This window comes from Trichoplusia ni, chromosome 12 (assembly GCF_003590095.1).
Source record: "Trichoplusia ni isolate ovarian cell line Hi5 chromosome 12, tn1, whole genome shotgun sequence".
In the NCBI taxonomy this organism is placed as follows: domain Eukaryota; kingdom Metazoa; phylum Arthropoda; class Insecta; order Lepidoptera; family Noctuidae; genus Trichoplusia; species Trichoplusia ni.
In genome coordinates, this window is record NC_039489.1 from 3,831,459 (window position 1) to 3,850,499 (window position 19,041).

Sequence of the window (19,041 nt, forward strand, 5' to 3'; positions counted from 1 at the left end):
ATTCATTACATTATAATTATCTGTAACCCAATTTTCTATTAAGATAAAATAAAACAAGTTCAGTTTTGATAAGGACCTACTTTTCTATTTCATTATGTTCAAGAACATATTAATATTTCATTATGTTCTTGAACAACGGTGAAATGAAGTCATAAGCACAGCATGTTAATTAAATAGAAAAGTAGGTCCTTATCAAAACTGAACTTATTTTATTTTATCTTAATAGAAAATTTTGTTACAGATAATTATAATGTAATGAATAAAATTTCTGAAAGGTTTCTAGTGAACTGTGAACACTCCAGCTAATAGGACTTCAATATAATTGTATTATCTTTTTAATATAAACTCTTAAGTAAATAAAGTTTAGATTAATTTAATTCAACAATCCTTCAGCAGTAAAAGTTAAAACTGCAAAGTTTATGAGCAAATAAACTAGAGCAATGTTTAATGACTCCTTAATACCATGATAAGATTAATTTAAATATCCAGGCGAATCCGTGTGACGACACTAGTCGGTATTACAATATAAAGTTCACGGAACGCACCGCTCTACCAAACTATAGTCAACAATCGACCTCTATAGTATTTTATATTGTCATAATCGACTCGCACGTGGTGTCGAGCGCGCGTCGGTCCCATCACTAAACACGTCAAAAATTGGCGCGAAACGTTATTTTATTTTTAAAGTATTCTTTTCTTGAATTTGAAAATTGAACGTTGAGTTTTTTTGTTGTTGTTGTTTGTAAAATGTTGATTTAGTTTAATGGAAAGGAGTTTTTAAAGGTTTTAGTGATTAAAAGTGTTTTTAGTGAAAATGAAAACTTTTTTGTTTATTTTTTTGGCGGGCTACGCTGTGAGATGCGATGATTCGAAGTAAGTATTAATGAAATAAAAATGTTGTTCGTTGTTATAAAATAATTTTTAAAATATGAAATGAAATAATAAGCGTAAAAAAATAGAAAAAACGAAAACAAAGTTCAATATAGGTAATAAAATGCTAATAAAAAAGATTTTTATTAGAATTTGTCGAGCATGTGAGAATTAAAGTTTTCCTATAAAATATTTTTATTCCACCGAATTAAAAAAAGTCTTTAACAAAATTAATAAAATTTTCGATAAGATACTTACGAAAAAATAACAAATTAAAATATTTATCGAAATAAATACGAATGCCCTACTAAAATACTATTTGTTTACAAATTCTGAGAATACGACTCGTAGTTGTATCGTTCTCGTACGTATCAATGGATACCTATATCAACATATCGTTTATCAGTCGGTAAGTACTAGGTACAGTAGGTACCTATTTATCACATTCCAAGTATTTGTTTACTATAAACACTTCATTGACTAAACAATAAGGTTTGTTTATATTTCTATTTATAAACTGGCTGCAACTATACAAAAAAAAAAGAAACAATAAGGCAAAAAATTAACTTTTTAAATCCTCCGATGTGTTTTTTTAAGTATTATAAATTCAACGATCGCTAAATTATATTTATTTTATTTTTTCAAAAACTTTTCTCCGCGAGAAATGCGGTACTTAAATTAATTGCTGAATTTTATTTTATTTTTGTTGTGGATACATTTCATCATGGAAAATAAAAAAAAATATGCCACAACTTAAAGATTTATTTTATATAGATTTAGGAAGGACAAGTCAATTATTCTATTAAAAAATCTATAAGTACCAATAAGTACAAATAATACATCTGATAACAACAAAGACGTAAATCTCCGAGAAAAAACAAATGACACATAAAATTAATTCTAGCTAAAATCATTAGGTAGGTATCCCTTCATCGTAATAACGTTCGCTCATGAAATAATTCTAATTAACTAATACGCAATCACAATAACTTGACGTAACGCTGTCACAGAGGCATTTGCCGCGACTGCGGTTTTACAAACGTGATTATGTTGACTAAATATCACGTAAACAAACATTATTTCCTTTTTAGTTCAGCCTGTTGTATGGAAGTACAAAGTAAATGGAGAAAAATTGTAATTATAGTAATAATGGCAGGTGCTCCGTCTCATTGTAGCTATCCCGAGAATAAAAAAAGAAGAAGAAATTATGTATTATTTTTTAAACGCATTGACGTTTGTGCAAAAACGCATACAGCATAATATACTAAATATTTTAAGTAATAATATGTGGAAGGCTTCTTTACCAAAGTGACAATCACTAATAGATTTAATTTAACTATATAGCTGTGAAGCAATGACAACTAAAAAATAAAACGCGCCTGAACAATGGGACATTAAATCATTAGGACTTTAAAAAAGTACATTATAACCAGCAATAAGTATAGATACTTCTTCGATTTTAAAAAGCAGGATTCCGCTTTAATGTGATAATCGATAAAAAAGCGGGCAGAGCCGCAGACAAACTGCTAGTCGTTTTTTCAAAGGATTCACTTGCAACATTACATCACATAGTGCCTCAAAACGTGTATTATCATTATTTAACTCAAACAAGAAAAATATCCCCTCTATATTATAATCTTCGTTTCTCGGAAAGACTTAAACGAAATCCTGACACCATACCATTACGTCTTAGAGTAAATCTTTAACTGTTGTAGAAAAGAGACGGAGAATTACAAAGCCTAGCACGGCATCCCGCTCTGACATCCATAAAAATCTTACTTCGGTAGCTCCTGGTAGGCCCTCAGTAAACCTAGCTGACGTTCCCTACGTTGTGGCCGTTTGGTCAATATGTTTACCGAATCATATTAAATGGATAACAGTTATAAATAGGACACCATGGCGCAATGGCGACGAACTATGTCACCACGAAATATAGTTATAGCATCTGTTTATCACATGTTTTTATTATTTTATATTTCATGTTTAACATCACTGAATTTCTCATAGATGTTCACTGAACCTACGGGTCTTGATTGAATTGAAACTTTATTGAAATTGTTTTAAATTTACTTGTAAATAGTTGTAAAGATAGCTTTATACTCTATCTGGGCTCTTTACAAAACCTTCCACATTTTTCAAAATTAACCAAAAAAAAGTTAAAACAATGAGTTTGCTTATTAGATTTTTAGTGAAAAATATAATCCTGATCGTATTTTAGTAAAGAAAATCTATAACGAAAGAAAAAACCTTTTCATTTGAATTTCTTGCCGCTCAGGTGTAGTAAAAGTTTCTCTCCCCTTTTTCGTACAACCATGTCGTGAGACATGATAACTTTTAAATCAAATAAACCGTCAGTAGTTCAGTACTCACGCGAGAATATTGAAGGTGTCCCGACTGGTTACAAAACGACTTTTTAATCTAAATCGTGAACTCATTAAGTTGTTTTTCCACCCGATGTAGAGACTCCGAGATCACTACGAATCAAATGAGATCAACCAGAGTCTTTGAAGTTTTATACTGGGCCCCTGTGACCATCTCCATATTCTGGTTCCAGCATAAGTCCAGTTAAATTTTAAGATTTTTTTGCATTTTCACGCAATTTATGTATGCGCTCAAAATTTCAGCTATACCAGAAACCAGAAAGTGGGTTAATTTTAACTTGCCAGATTTTCCTGTAGGTGAAGAATAATTGTAAACTTGTAAAAAATTGCCGCAACCCACGCATTTCTTGTAGAACTGCAGGCTTCGTATCACCTCTATTTCCAGAAAATACAGGCTGCTATTTATGATCGATTTTTTAATACGACACTCGCACTTAGGAATTTCAATGTTGTGCCACGGGAATTTTATAAAATACATAAAATTATCAGGCTCAGAACAAGCATTTAAGGATCACCAAAATAATGCTTTTCCTAAGCGGGGATCAAATCCGCCACACATCGCGCGCAGTTGATAATGCGTGGTGGCTTGCACCACTGGTTTGCAGACTTAAGTCAGTTTGTCTGTAGTACATTTATACCACATAGCAATACCATCACTCATACATTTTATACAGCCCAAGCTTTTATTAAGAAACATATTTATCTAAATTGCTTATTTTATTCACGCTTTTAAACCGTAATAGAGTCTGTACTCGTTTTTCATTCAGGGAATGACGTATACGAAAAAAAGACTTAGTTGCTCAGCTAATATAATAGTATTACCGTCAATGTAAGAATCGTACGCCAAAAGGGGTACCCAACACCAGTTGATAATTACCTGTCGGACTGTCAGCCAACAAAAATATGTGAGTAATGAGAGAATCTAGTAATGTATTGCGTGAGATATAACGGCTCTTTAAGCAACAGATGCCATAATACAGAAAACACTATTAGCCTGAGTCTTTGAGACTTACAAATTAGTTGACAATTGTCAATATACAGTTGCCATCCAATTATTGACGAAAGCAAAAGTTATTTGACACCTTTATATATTTCTGGCTCTACACTTATTGCACAGGCGTATGAAAGATGTACAGCCTATTCTCAGATCTAACGAATAGAATAGCTTCATATAAATCGGTTGTTTCGAAAAAGTTACGTTAAGATAAACACTAGAAAGTACTAAGACTGCCTTTGACACATCACTAGTATTGAGTTGTATTACTTGTACCTAATTAAGAGACAAAAACTACTTAGAAGAGTTTCTCCATACTAGTAAACCATAGAAAAAAATGTGGGAAGGAATGTACCCAATCAAAATGCAAATGTATAAAGTATGTCAAATAAATCCCATGGCGTCTTTTTATGTGGAATGGATTGCATGAACCGTAAACTATAAATTATCATTATCAAAATTACGGAACGGGTAGGAATTTTGGGAATACATTAAAAACACCGTTCAAAAAGCGACATTTTAATGGCCCTACACTAAAATGTAGTTATGTACTTTGATATTTTTACTTAATTATAAATTCAATTTTATTAATTTGTACGATTTGGACTCGTTTTTATTATTCATGAGATGAGGCCTTTGCCCAGAAATAGAACAGATAGAGATCTGTTTTTAACTTAACTTACTTTTGTTTTTGAATAATTATATATAAGATATAAAAAATAAGAACACCCTTCAATCTCTTAATAGTTTTAATAACAGATACAATAACGAACCAACATACAGAGACAACTAAAAAATCTCTGATTCGGACTAGACGATGTTTACAAATGTCATATCAAGTTGCACAATATCAAAGTAATTAAAGAGACGAATTGTCTAGATACGTCATACAACTATAGTTCAACTCTAGCTAAGCAAAAAACAGATATTACATCAATTATTTCTTTAAACTTGCGTGTATGACGGACTGTCATTCAAATTAAAACAAAACTAGCATAATTCTCAAAATAAGATATAAAATATTAGGTTTCAAAACTTACTTCCTCGCCTTCAAATAAAAGTACAGTAAGAAAATCCACGTTGCAGGACTAGTGATGTATACTTCCTTGTTCATTGTACAGTTGATCTCACAGGTACACAATTACACATACTCATGACGTATACTTCACACACAAGACTTCTTTGTCTGACTGTATTGGCAATGTGGCGGAATTTATTTTTATTATGGAGTCAACGGCCCGTGAGTGCTCATTGAGAAAGAAAGCGGTCAAGTTCGAGAGGTAATCAATACTGCACTCGTTTTATTTTAAAGATTTACTATCTTATGGTTACTTGAGGCATGTTAATAAAAATAGATCTTTGAAATGTATAAACGCGTTTAACTCTTGAACCACCAAACAGACTGTATGATTAATAATTTGTATTCGTTATTGGTAGAATAAAGTTAGTGTTGTATACCAAAAAATAGGGATAGAAGAATGCAAAGTGCACATTTAATGCAAAGTTTGCCAGGTCACCTAGTTCATTGTAAAAGTGATTAAAGAAAGCCTATTTGCAAAAAGCGATATGCAAAACATGCATGGAAATGTATAAAAATCCTCAGACAAGGCTCGTTCCCACATAAAATTAGAACCTTCATAATCAATTTAGCACATAATAATTTGACGAGAACTTTCTCGATAAATGTTGATACTGAAACCTAATTAAATTGTTATAACAACCCATCAATATACTATTTAGACCTCTAGGTTTAGTTCACACTTTTGTTACCAAATAATTTGCCATAGGTACATCATCTAATGCAAAAAGTTTCCTCCAATAAACTCAGACATATTTAAATATGTCACCATTATTATTCCATGGCCATTTGACGGAATATGAGTTTCACCACAGGGTTATGACGTCAAAACAAAAGAACCACATCATTGAGTCATTTTATAAGTCGTCAAAACGGGAATGAGTAAGATTCCTTATAATATAATTGAAGGCTATATTGCGTATAGTTATCAAAATTATGGTAAAAACAAAAATATATTTTATGCGCCTGGTGGTTAGAACTACGTATATGAATACAAAATGTAAGGAAAACTGAAAAATATATAATGAATCACTTCAATTTTATTCATTGAAAAACATTTTATGTCAATAGATTAAATATCTAGAAAATTTATTATTAATAAGGCTCTTCATTCAGAAAGTCCTTTTTAAGTTATCGCGGTCTAATGAGCCATTTCTTAATTGTACCTCAGAAAAAAATCCTCCGCCTTCCGTATCCAATACTCAATCATTTATTGCATTCCAACTCATTAGAGCAAAGAAACTAGCTTTTAAACAAATAAATCAATCACATCAAAATCCAGTTCTTAAACTACCAAGTTATGGAAATATTCTTCACTCTTAAAAATAACCATTTCGTGTACGATTGGAAAAATACTGGCAATACTGGAAAAATACATCCGTATAAGTAGGCTAACAAAATATAAATGTGAAATAAATAAAACAACAAAATATAAATATAAAAAATAAGCTCGTATCAAATTAATATCCCTAGCAGTCGATGTTGAACCTCGATTTACATTTGTCGATATTGCTGCAACAAAATACATCACTATGAAAAAACATCGAAATAGTATAGGTATGTGTCACAATCCTTGGCTGTTTTCAGACAGATACTGTCGCTGACAGATAAACGGAAAGCTTTTACGTTACAGGCCCCCTATACTGTCATTTAATTAAGGACTCTAGTCTCGGTTATATAGAGCTTGTTTTTCAGCGTGTTTCTAACATCGAATCAGGATTAGTCGGCTCGTTACAGCAGCGCTCCCTGCCCTTAACCTTCTATTATAATCTAATCTGATTACACATTGTCCGGCTTCATTGATTGACGGGGACTCTCATTATTTACATTCACAACGAATTAAAACTAACTCGATTGCTATAAATAGTAAATAGTAGCAGTGAGTTTCTTTATGCCCATGATTATTCTGCATGTGTGTGGTACCGCGACAAAATGATTCACTTTTTTTTTTCGTCAGGAGCCTTTTTTTAACAGTAAGCTCCTGATAATCTTCTAAATGCTTTAAATTCAGAACTTTTCTGATCTCCTCATGTCAAATATCTATTACTTCTTCATCTAATGCAGTTATTAAGTATACCTATTTTAGAGTTAATACTGAATAGCTTTTCGCATTAAAATATTGTCAGTCATACAAAAATAATTATGTAGCCAAGAGTCGCAGGTTTGCGTCCTGGCTGTATACGCCAATTGTGTCTCTTACTCGTGTCTTCTTGACAATTATTCTCTTAGTTAGGACTTTGCAACCAAAATTTGGTAACTTATCCATACAAATTGAACCTGTAACAATTTGCAAAACATGCCAGCTCACTCAACCTCTAAACAACAACAGCAAACAGTAAACAAAAACAAAAAAACTCTCAATCATTTGTAAACATTATCAGACAAAACAATGCAAAATTATTCTTTAAACACACTACAGAAATGTCAATCTTATGACTACACAGTTAAGGTTAAAAATACCCTTCTAAAGTGCAGTCCTCATTTAATTCTGAATACGCTAATCGAATTTGACTTTTAAAACATGGCATATAAAGTTGAAATTTAAATGTGAGATCTGTGTTCTAGTTTCGCTAAGTGATTTGTCTCGCGTTGCCTAGCAACGCATAAACAAGGATTTTCTTTGTGTTCTGACTTTCAAGTGACACTATCAATTTCCGGCTTTCTTTGTTCTGATTACAGTGCTGAATAATATGTGGCAGTTTCTACATTTCATCGTGTTATTTTATGCGAGAGATAAAAACTGTGATTGATTATAAATTGACCAATAAAAATTACCAAACCTTTTAAGAGTTCAGGGACCCATAAAAGTTATAGGCAAGCATTTAAATGAGATAATAGGGATGATGACATTTTTTTTTTGCAGTGTCCGTCTTGTAGTTTTTTGTATAATAATGGATACGTATTTTTTAATTTGTCCCGCAAACATAAATTTACCAAATTACAGTGAATGAAACTTACGCGTGACGTCACGATTGAGTATAAATTTTACTCTATCGTAACGTCACAAGCCCGGTCTCCTAAACTTTAAAGCAGTTAATCTTTGTCAATTCTAGTTTTTCTGAAAAGGGAAAAAATACGTGTCTCATACTTTTCAATTATCTAACTGAGGGACGAATGAGATTTTTTTATACCCAGTCATCATCCCTATTATTAAGGTAGAGACAAAACTAGAAACTAGTCTGGTTATGTTCTCCATATAGATTCGGTAATTGTGATATCGAACCAAACCATTATCAAGTAGCGATTGATTTTTATCAACGAACATCGATCGAGTGTACTAGTAAAAGATTGCGAGGATATTTGAAAGTATAAATGTTTGCTAATTTTTCTGAAACTGTTAGACCAATTTTGATGGAATTTGATTTGAAGTTCATCGACCATTTTAATCCGGAGTAACAACGCGGGGGATAGCTAGTCTTACCGTCTTAGATAAGATAGTGAGCAACAGTAAATTTTAAAATGACTATTTGAAACCAAAAAGGTCTTAAACTGCCAACCTGTTTGGTCCCCACCACGGTAACAAAAGCCTAACGAATATAATTCATAAGTCATCAATTATAGTTAGTTCCCGTGTCTACACTCGAAGCGAGAAAAAATAAACTAATAAATCACTACCTATACGAATAGTCGCTTTATCTGTCTCGCGTAGGGTTGGCACTGCGTAGATGATGTATTTATTTTTATACACTTACACATACGAGGGTGCTTTGAGTTCGACATTACTGTCAGTGGCATCATTTAAAGTAACCAAAGATGTTTTTTTTGTGAATACAAAATTAGTCATGAGTGGTCTTGACTATTTGATAAAAAATGTTCTAAGATAGTCTCCATAAAAGGCGCCCGAGGTTTCTTTATTTTTTAAATATATGCCGTACTATTGACCGGTTTCATAAACAGTTTAATTTAACTCCTTCCTTATTGCCTGCTTTGCACATAAAGAAACAAGTTTTTAATGTGATTGACCAATTAACAAGGACGGTAACGAAGTCGCTTGTCCATTTATGCAAAACCCTATTAAAATAATACTTGATTGGAGTGTGTGACAGCCCTACGGCCGACTCCATTGTCAAGGCCAACAAAGCTATGTCGTCCACGCCCATACATCACAGATTGCCGTCAGCTTTGTATATCTGTGTGTCACGATACTTATTATACTTATATCATTTGTGTACATACATTTAAGGTCATAGCAATAAGCATCGAACAAAAAAGTCTCAGACTAAAAGAATTTGTTTTACCTAGTACCTGTTCTGTTGTTCTATTTTCGCCCCTGTTTTGCCATTGCTGGACAATCACTGTACTCTCTACGCATGTTCCTACTACTTGCAAAGCTATCTTTTGATTCACAAATTAAACAAAAATTGTGACAGCATTACAGCAAGCAACAATCCATGCCTATAAAGTGTTCTAAAAAAAACTTCTTAATAATCCTACAACCGGCAGTTTGGCGTCCTCCTAAAGCAGTCTTAAGATAAATCCTTTCTTAGCAACTCGAGAAAACAATCAAAGAGATCTAAAAATCCTTATCGCACTTTCACAGTAAACATTGCTCTTATCTTATCAGCTAACATAGCATTTGAATTTATTTTTATTAAACAATCGGAGCGTTTAACAATAGTTTTATTTTTAGTTCACGTCACCACGCCATACCCACGTATGCGTGGGTCACGGGTTCGATCCCCGCGTAGGACAAGGAATTGTGTAATCCACGAATGCTTGCCCTCAGTCTGAGTGACTGTGTGCATGTGACTCGATCGTTTTTGAAACACGCTGCTACACAAGGATTAAATACCTCAATTCGGAACTCAGGATTAAAAAAAAAAGTTAAAAAGTCCATATTTTAGTACACATTAACAATGGCTTAAAATAATAAATTAGTGGCAATAACGGCAGCAAATATTGATTTAAGATATCTAGATACTACGACAGTGCGGTATCTTTGAAACATGGTTCTGCACTCCAATGAAGGCGTGGAGAACTAGATAGCATTTTATGTGCTACTTAATCTTCACTTATATTTCTAGGTATAAAAAAGGACATCTAAAATGTTCTTTTTGAGTTTCGTGCCATTGAAAACCCTTACTAGATCAATTCGGTTTTTTTTTCTTTATAATTGGTGACAAGTTACGTGCAATTTTAATTTTGATGCGATGTCAAAGAAAACTATTTACTGAGCTAGTTTAACTGTTAGATTTGTTTTTAATGGATATAGTTATAAAGTCTGAATTCACTTAAAGTATGTTGATTATTAGATGTATGTCTGGTTTAAATGTGATAATATACGCGAAAAAAATTATTAAGATAAGAAAAAAAACTCCTTTTTGTTTATAATCCTAACAAACAAAGGATTCCTTATAAAACTTTTAAATACATCAAATCTATAAGACCTCCTTTCAGTAATACAGTGGTGCTTACAAGTGGTTCGGTCAATTAACACCCGTAATGAGTCGGGTTAAGGCTCTACTGACCTACTAACGTCAATCGATAGAGTGCATACACCTATGTGTTGTACACTGTATACGTTTTACATTGAAACTGGATTCCTGCTAGCAACTCGAAACACTTTGTAGAGCGGCATCTCAATTCCATAGTTATAACAGTATTATTTTAAGAGGTGGTGCTTTCCTCTAAATATTCTGTGAGATGTGACCATCAAGTTTAAACGTTTTTGTCCCCAATGGGAAATCAAAAAACTGGCCAACATCCCATGTTCCTCCCTCTGTCCTTTGTGTACCGAGGCTGCCGTTTCCTGCCTCCGAGCCCTGTTGCCCTCCCCCTGAGCTTGGTGACATCTCTTTGAAGCGTTCTCGGAACACGAATGCGCGGTCCGGCACTCCTAGGAACATCCCTACTTTGCAGGGAAGAACAGCTGAAATTATACAAATATTGCAGTCATTCACTTTTAGAAAAAATTGTGATTTCGAAATCAAAAGTCATGAATGGTTTTGATGAATCCATGGTTGTTTTTGATGTGGCTTAGCGTTCACAAGTAATAAGCTCATTTTACATAGAATCACTTGTAATTAGTATATCACTAATTACTTTTAACAAGACCATGTAACATGTAGCAGTTAGTTCAGAGTAAAGTTGACCACTAAAGTGTCAATGTTAACTTAACTGTTGTCGGCGCTGTTGAAGTTATTTGGGACACTAGAGTGTTTGCTAGCACGTGTTGTTTGCGTTGAACTGACACGATTAAAACGGGTCAACAATTAGAATTTTATATTAAATGATTTATTTAATAAGTTGTTTTTAAATCGCTTATTTCACTTTATCTATAAAACCGTCAACAAAATCGGTCACGCAATCACCCAGGGTTCTGATGAAACAAACATAAATATATCTTAACACCGACAAATTGAGGTCCTGCTCCTTTTATAGTCGCGTAATTAAGGCATTGAACAGCTAGACTCATTTCGATTTTTCTAGAATCAACCTATCCTCTCTAAAAGCCATATTGGGTTTAATCTTTTTTTTCCCGAGGAAATACTCAAGGACTTCCTCTGCCCTGCGGCATGGTATGCCAGACTCTTACCGGCTAAAACCACCGGAGTGCTTCACCCTTCCCTTGTAACTGAGACCACCGAAACGCGAAGCAAACTACAAAAAATATTGAGTCTGACCTAACTCAACTATACCATTGACTAAAACGCATTCACTCTGTACTCCAAATAACCGACTCAAATAACTGTTTATTTGGACCAGTGACGTCACAATCCATGCCTAAACAACAACACTCATTCTCTTTTTGTAGCACTTAACAATGTTTACCAACATATCATATTACAATAAAGCATTTAGAGACCTTTGAAGTGTCAAGTCAGTTCCGTACGGGTGTCGACCTTGTTTCAGTTGTAGGTATAATAATAGATATTACATAATATTGTTGTAGTTAGTGTGTAGGCGATAATTGATCTTCATTGTGCAGGTGATTTGCAGAAAACCAATAATTAATACAATTTTCAAGTAAGTCTAAAAACTATCTGAAGAATCTTCAAAAACAGACATTTTATTTATTTTTTCCTTTTCACTATATACATATCTGAATTTTACAAAATCATTAAAAGTTCGTATGATACACAACGATAAAGTCCTCTAAAATCCTCAAACCTTTCACATTGCCTAAAATACGAGATTTATTTTCTAGGCAAACATTCAGCAGTAATCACAGACACGAGCCCATCGTATCCAGACCTGTTAACCTAATTACTATGATTCCAGTCTATACCTGCCGCCATACCGCCTTCGTGACTCCATCAACCGATATTCGTGCTTTATAGCCTCCCTAATGTTGGATCGACATGCTATTTCGTAACATCTTTTTCATTAAAACTATTGAGATTTATTTTGTTTACTGAATGTGTAACGATAAAGTGTGGTCTTTCGGTCCGGTTCAGGTATAAAACTGCATGGATAGCCGAGTGGTATAGGAAATGCTAAACGAACTATGCGCGACGCGTCGCAGGTTCGATCCCCGCATAGGACAAGTGTTTTTGTGATTCACAAATGTTTGTTCTGAGTGACTGCGCTTGACTTGAATGTTTATGAAACTTCCCGTGATACAAGGATTAAACTAATTAATGCGGGAGGCGAATTTAAGAAAACCTCAATCTTTTTCAATAATAAATCACCTTATTTTCTAAAGCCCCAAAAAGACCTCTTGTGAGAATTAGCATGGAAAGTCCAAAAATAATATTACTTACTTGAGAAAAGTTTGACAAGTGAAATTAAAAGTTGCTAATAATTACTGTTTCAATTGAGAATTCCCATATTTGTCACCTTGTATCGAACTAAGCGTTTCTAGTCAGAACTTCTGAGTCTCTATTAATTGGTGACGCTCGTCAATCAAAACAATAACAATAGCCAACTAAATCACGATTAATTTTAATAAACAGATGTTAAGTGAATTCTCCTTTTCATTATGTGATTACTTTTGATAGACCTCATAGTATATGATTAAAGTTTTACTCGAGATTGTCCTTCCGATCATGAACCCAATTAATGAAATCCCATTTAAACTGGACTTAGTTTTGTTTTTCTAGCCGAATAAGATCAATAAGTTTGTCTGGATAATCCTGTTTTTGCGTTGGCTTATAGTCATTCCAAACTTATTTTTCCTTTCCCAAGGATCGTGCTCATCACACAATCATTCGTCCTGGGTAAGAATCGAACCCACAACCTCTTTTACCGCACTCTGGTTTCTTACCAACTGGACAGTTCTACCGCTGAAGGTCTCTTCACATCATACCTATACAGATGTATCAGATGCTCAGGTCACTGCTAATTGGTATTATTTCTCGTATTACGTCACTTCACACGTTTTAATTGATCGTGATTGTTACTCAGATACTTTACGGATTCTAGAAGCAATTTTTTGCTAAGTTTGAGCCTATTTTACTAGTGTACTGTTCTATTTTAGATTTCTAGAGTATTTTTTTTCCAAGTTACTATTTTATTTTTTTATCAACCACTTCTTATATTTGTAACAGTGTACAGCACAACAAATGTAAAGGGCTACATCATATCGCCTTCTCTGTTTCACTCATCAAGTTTGTATACTTTGATCTCGCTTTAACAAACTTTTATCTCTTATCCGAAGCACCAAGAAGTGCCTGAAGCGTCCAAATTACCTTTCTAGCCACGAACCGCCTCGCTCAAATATGTAGTTGTCTTTCGCTCAGTCCTGTCAAAGACTTGTCGAATAGATTCATCTTTCAGTCATTTTAATAATATTTTACTCATTTCTAAGACTGTCTGAAGATCGACCACTAATACTATTTTTATTATGATTGTGAAAGTCAGACAGATTAATACACGATGTAGAGGTATTTCCCTTTATAACCGCAATAAAATTACTTTTTGACCTGATGGTAGGAAATCTTCATACAATGGAGCGCTTTCTTCCAAAGCGATTGTTAAAATATCTCTTGGCTAGTGCGACTAGTTTTTTTATGTTCACACATACAGATTCATTTGAAGTTTCATATTACGTAACGTCACAAGAAGTTTCGCGTGTCAAGACAACATTAATACATTACTAATTGACTTTTTGCATGTCATGTGAAGTTTTGGTATGTTTATGTATAATCATGAAATTGTCTTGAATGGATCTCTCATCTCGTAGTTACACTTCCGATTAATGAGCAGTTTATTTTTTAGAAAGTACGTTTTTAACGGCTTAATAGAAGAAAATTGTTTTAGAGAGCAAACAATACTTTTACTTATTTGAATATTTTTTTAATAAACACTTTCATACTGTATTTAATATGTACTATGTATATCATTTTGACAATTTAATATATATAACATTTTATAAGACACTCTGATAATAAGGACTCTAGTTTAATTTTTAAGGTAGCCATCCACTCGAATGAAATCAAAACTAGAATCTCCAAACATATCCAGTAACATCAAGTAAATATCACCAAAAACGGCAAGTGACTGACCTTTTTTTTTGGTAAGGCGGGGGAATCCTCGTGGACACTCTCGGGGTAGGAAATGGGCAGTGTCAGACTTTTACTGACTAAACCTGAACCGCCGTGCTACGTCATGGCAAGTGACTGACCTGCAATTTGAATTACACCGCGGTGGGCGGAAACCTTAATTTTTAATGCGTTCATCGTAATTGAGGATTTATTTATTTATTTATTTAGGCACATCAACAACATAAACACAAACATAAAAATAAACATTACACGAATCTTAAAACTAGTGTTTACATCAATTATAGACGTGCACAACAATTACAAAAAAAAAGAAAGAAAGTCTTCACAGTATTCACAGGTACAATATTGCTATATAAAAAGGAGTAAAATTAAACAACTTTGAAAAGTAGAAGACATTAAGTAGTAACAATAATAATAATAAAAAAAAGTACAGTAATAATAATAAAAAACATGAAAAAAAACATCATCAAAAACAATTACTTATTACTATCAAGTAACTTTAGCCTGAGTTGCGCGGGGTGGTCGTGAAAGATATCTAAGTCGAGGTTTCTCCAAATGCCATTGTATGTTGACATCAGCCTTGCTATTGGAGAGTTCAAGCCTAAGTTAGTTCTGTAGCGGGGAATAGTAAAAATTGCACTTAGCTTTCTTCGAGAATTTACTTTTGGGACGTTAATACTAATTCGGTCAAGAAGACCCAGGTACGAAGAAGAACCTTTAATGATGTCTTGCAGGAGAAGCATATCCATCATTCGTCTACGGCGTTGTAAAGAACACATCCCAAAAAATATCAGTCTGTCGAAATATGAACATCTGCTGCTAATACCAGGCGCGAAAAACGCGAGATGTCTGGTAAAAGATCTCTGGATAGACTCTATTCTATCTGAATGAACTACGTAGCGTGGGTTCCAAATAACGCTGCCAAACTCAAGCACGCTACGCACTAGAGCATTAAATAGAACTATTTTGGAGACCATACTCCTAAAGCCCTTGGTGTTACGTTTAATGAACCCCATCATTTTAGCAGCCCTGCTGACTATGTTATCGTACTGTGGGATGAAGCTTAACTTTGAGTCAAGAATTACTCCAAGGTCACGGACTTGTGAAACCAGTTCAATTTTTTCGTGGTTGATATGAAACCACGTCTCTATTACCTTTCTCTTTCTTGTAAAACGCACATGTTGACATTTTAAGGCATTTAGCATCATCCCATTAATACGACACCATTCATAAATACTGTCTAAGTCAGCCTGTATAAGTTTCATGTCCTCTGAGGAGTCAATCTGCTTCGAAATTTTCATATCGTCAGCAAATAGGAAACAGCGACAATAGCGAACATGATGAGTAATGTCGTTTATAAATAACAAAAACAAAATCGGCCCCAAATGCGATCCTTGTGGCACTCCAGAAGTGGCAATATATGACTTAGACTCGAAGCCGCTGAGCACTACCGACTGCTGGCGATTATCTAAGTATGATTCAAACCATTTTAGTATTGAACCACATATACTGTATTGGTTCTGTAGTTTAGAAATTAGTATTTTATGGTTCACGAGGTCAAATGCGCTGGCAAAGTCAGTGTAGACTGAGTCTACTTGTTTATTACTATCAATTGCCTCCATAATAGGAGTTATATACGAGACGAGATTTGTAATAACAGATTTTTTCTCCTGGAAGCCATGCTGTTCAATCCCTATTTGCGATCGAGTGTGCTTCGTTAGTACAGGACACAGGATACTCTCAAAAACTTTTGAAAAGGTAGATAGTATGGATATAGGTCGATAATTTCTAACGTTGCTATTATCACCTTTCTTTAAAATAGGGACGATGCGAGCGCGTTTCCATAAGTTGGGAAAGAGACCACTTTCAAGGGACTTATTGAATATTTCCTTTAGTGGATAGGTAAGTTGTAAAGCGCACTTTTTAATGAAATAAGGTGAGATTCCATCGGGGCCAGCCCCTTTGTTAGAATTTAGTCGTTTTAAGCAATTTAGAACATCTTTCTCTTGAAAACGTAAATAGGCTAATTTAGAGCATGTTAAAGATGTCTCAGAGTTATCGTCAGAACAATTTGGAGGCAGTGCAACGCTTCCAACTCTCGTATAGACCAAACTGAAATGATTCGCAAACAGATTGGCAATATCAGAACCACTTGATGAGTATTGCTTGTTGTCGTTATGCATTACTGAGGGTAGCTTACTGGAAGGGGTTTTTTTGTGTTTTATGAAACTCCAAAAGGCTTTAGGATTCTTTTTTAAACTACTTTCTATGGCACTTATGTAACTTTTGTAACAATCTCGCAGAAGTCTGTCGCCTATTTTTCTAAGATTCTCATATTCAAGTCTATCTCTGGGATTGTTAAATTTGCGACATTTATGTCTTAATTTATCCTTTTGTTTTAACAACCTAATCAAGTCACGCGTAAACCAGACAGGATATCTGCAACTCCTAGGCTTGCGTCTAGGAACATGCTCGTTAATAATTATGCCAATTTCGTCGTAAAATTTTAAAACCATGTCGTCAACATTTCTACAACAATCAAACACTCTCGACCAATCGACGCTACTCAGGCTGCAAGAAACTTTGTTATAGTCGGCTTTATAAAAATTAAAATCCGTTCTGGGGACACTACTTAATCTAGGGACGGGTTTAAGGTCTAACAATATTTGAAGTGGAGGGTGATAAGGATCAATTTTACTAAGTTTATCAGCTTTAGCTACTTTACAACTTATATTAGTCAATACTAAATCCAATATTTTGTTGTTATGATTGGCAATAGAGTTATATTGTTGTAATCCTGTCATATTTATAAAATCAGTGAATATAGAAGCTAGACGAGTATTATAATTATCTGCATTTGAAATATCATTATTGTTAGGAATTAAATAAGATAGGCTATCATCTTTGGTCCAATTAATTGCACTTAAATTAAAATCACCTATCAGACAGATGCTGTCAACTAAGTCAGTTATCTTATTTACATTATCCATAAAGGCGCTAAGATTGTCTGTCTTAATAGGCGGCGGTAAATAGACAACACAAATTGCAATTTTTGAACGTTTGTTATTCTGCATGACATCCAGACAGATCCACATATCCTCACAGTCGCTTTCCCACTCATGCGACCTGTACGATGGAATTGATCGTGATACGGCAACTAAGACACCGCCTCCATCAGTTTTGGAAGTTTGAGATAGATCTCGGTCTCTGCGGTAGACAACATATCGACTATCTATGATTTCACTGTCTAGTATATTTGAATTTAGCCAAGTTTCGCTAAACGTAATAATATGGTGGTTACAAAGTAGAATGCTATTGTACACTTCAGTAGTCTTCGTACGTATACCACGCAGATTCTGGTAGTAGATGTCAAGATTATCGAATGATATATTTACTTCTTGTGACCATTCTAAGATAGCTTTAATCTATTTAAGTAATGCCAAAGTCTCTAAGCTGCGAACGTATATTGCTTGGCTTGTCTCATTTTTCTTAGCGTAAATTCGACCATCACGAACCCAGACGAATTTGAATTCTGCCTCCCTGGCCTTTTGTCTCGTTGCTGCATGTAGGTGTTTGTTATGAGGGCTTAAGTGCTCGGATACAAATATGGGTTCACGTTTACCACCTATTCCGAGATGTCTGGTTGACAGCTTGTCATCTACATGTCCTTTGTTGAATTTAGAGACGGCAGCGAGCAAGGTGTCACGCATCAATCGGGTTCGTAATTTAAGCACTACCGCTTTTGGGCGATCACTGTCTTTATTAAGTTTAGCGACACGTGTGACGTGTTGTATGTCATCTTTAGTAATAGGACATTCCACAGATTGACCGAGCTGCAACATAACGCTAGGTAGGTTTTCAGACCGATTTTCGGGTATTCCATTTATCTCGACATTGCACTCCCTCATATTTTGTTCGACGGTATTTAGTCTTGTCGACAAGTCAGTAACTGTAGAACGTAGCTCAATATTTTCCTTCTCCAGCTTTTCTATGATCTGCACCTTTTCATCAAGTTTTTTCTTCATTTCCTCTAAAAGTGTATTGTTAAATGAAAGAGACTTATCAAAGCTATTAATGTTTTCATTTATGTTAGCAAGCTGTTCCGCAACAAGTTTACCAATCGCAGTCTTGAATGCAATCCCAATTTCATCTCTTATGATGTCGCGCAATACCTCTTGAGTCACAAGTCCGCCTGAGCCATGTGAAACATCACAGAGTTCACGTTCGATCCCTGTATTTCGGCGAAATGTTACATTCTCGTCGTCTTGTTGC

General features: G+C 34.3%; 1 protein-coding gene across 1 annotated transcript in view; it reads left to right on the top strand.

Annotated features, from left to right (window-relative positions):
- Nucleotides 1-512: 512 nt before the first annotated feature.
- LOC113499184 (hyaluronidase-1-like) overlaps nucleotides 513-19,041 on the top strand; it is a 32,053-nt gene continuing 13,524 nt past the window's right edge. The window contains exon 1 of the mRNA XM_026879556.1: nucleotides 513-873. Coding sequence (XP_026735357.1) covers nucleotides 815-873 — 59 coding nt within the window. The 5' untranslated portion in view covers nucleotides 513-814. The remainder of the gene's footprint in view (nucleotides 874-19,041) is intronic.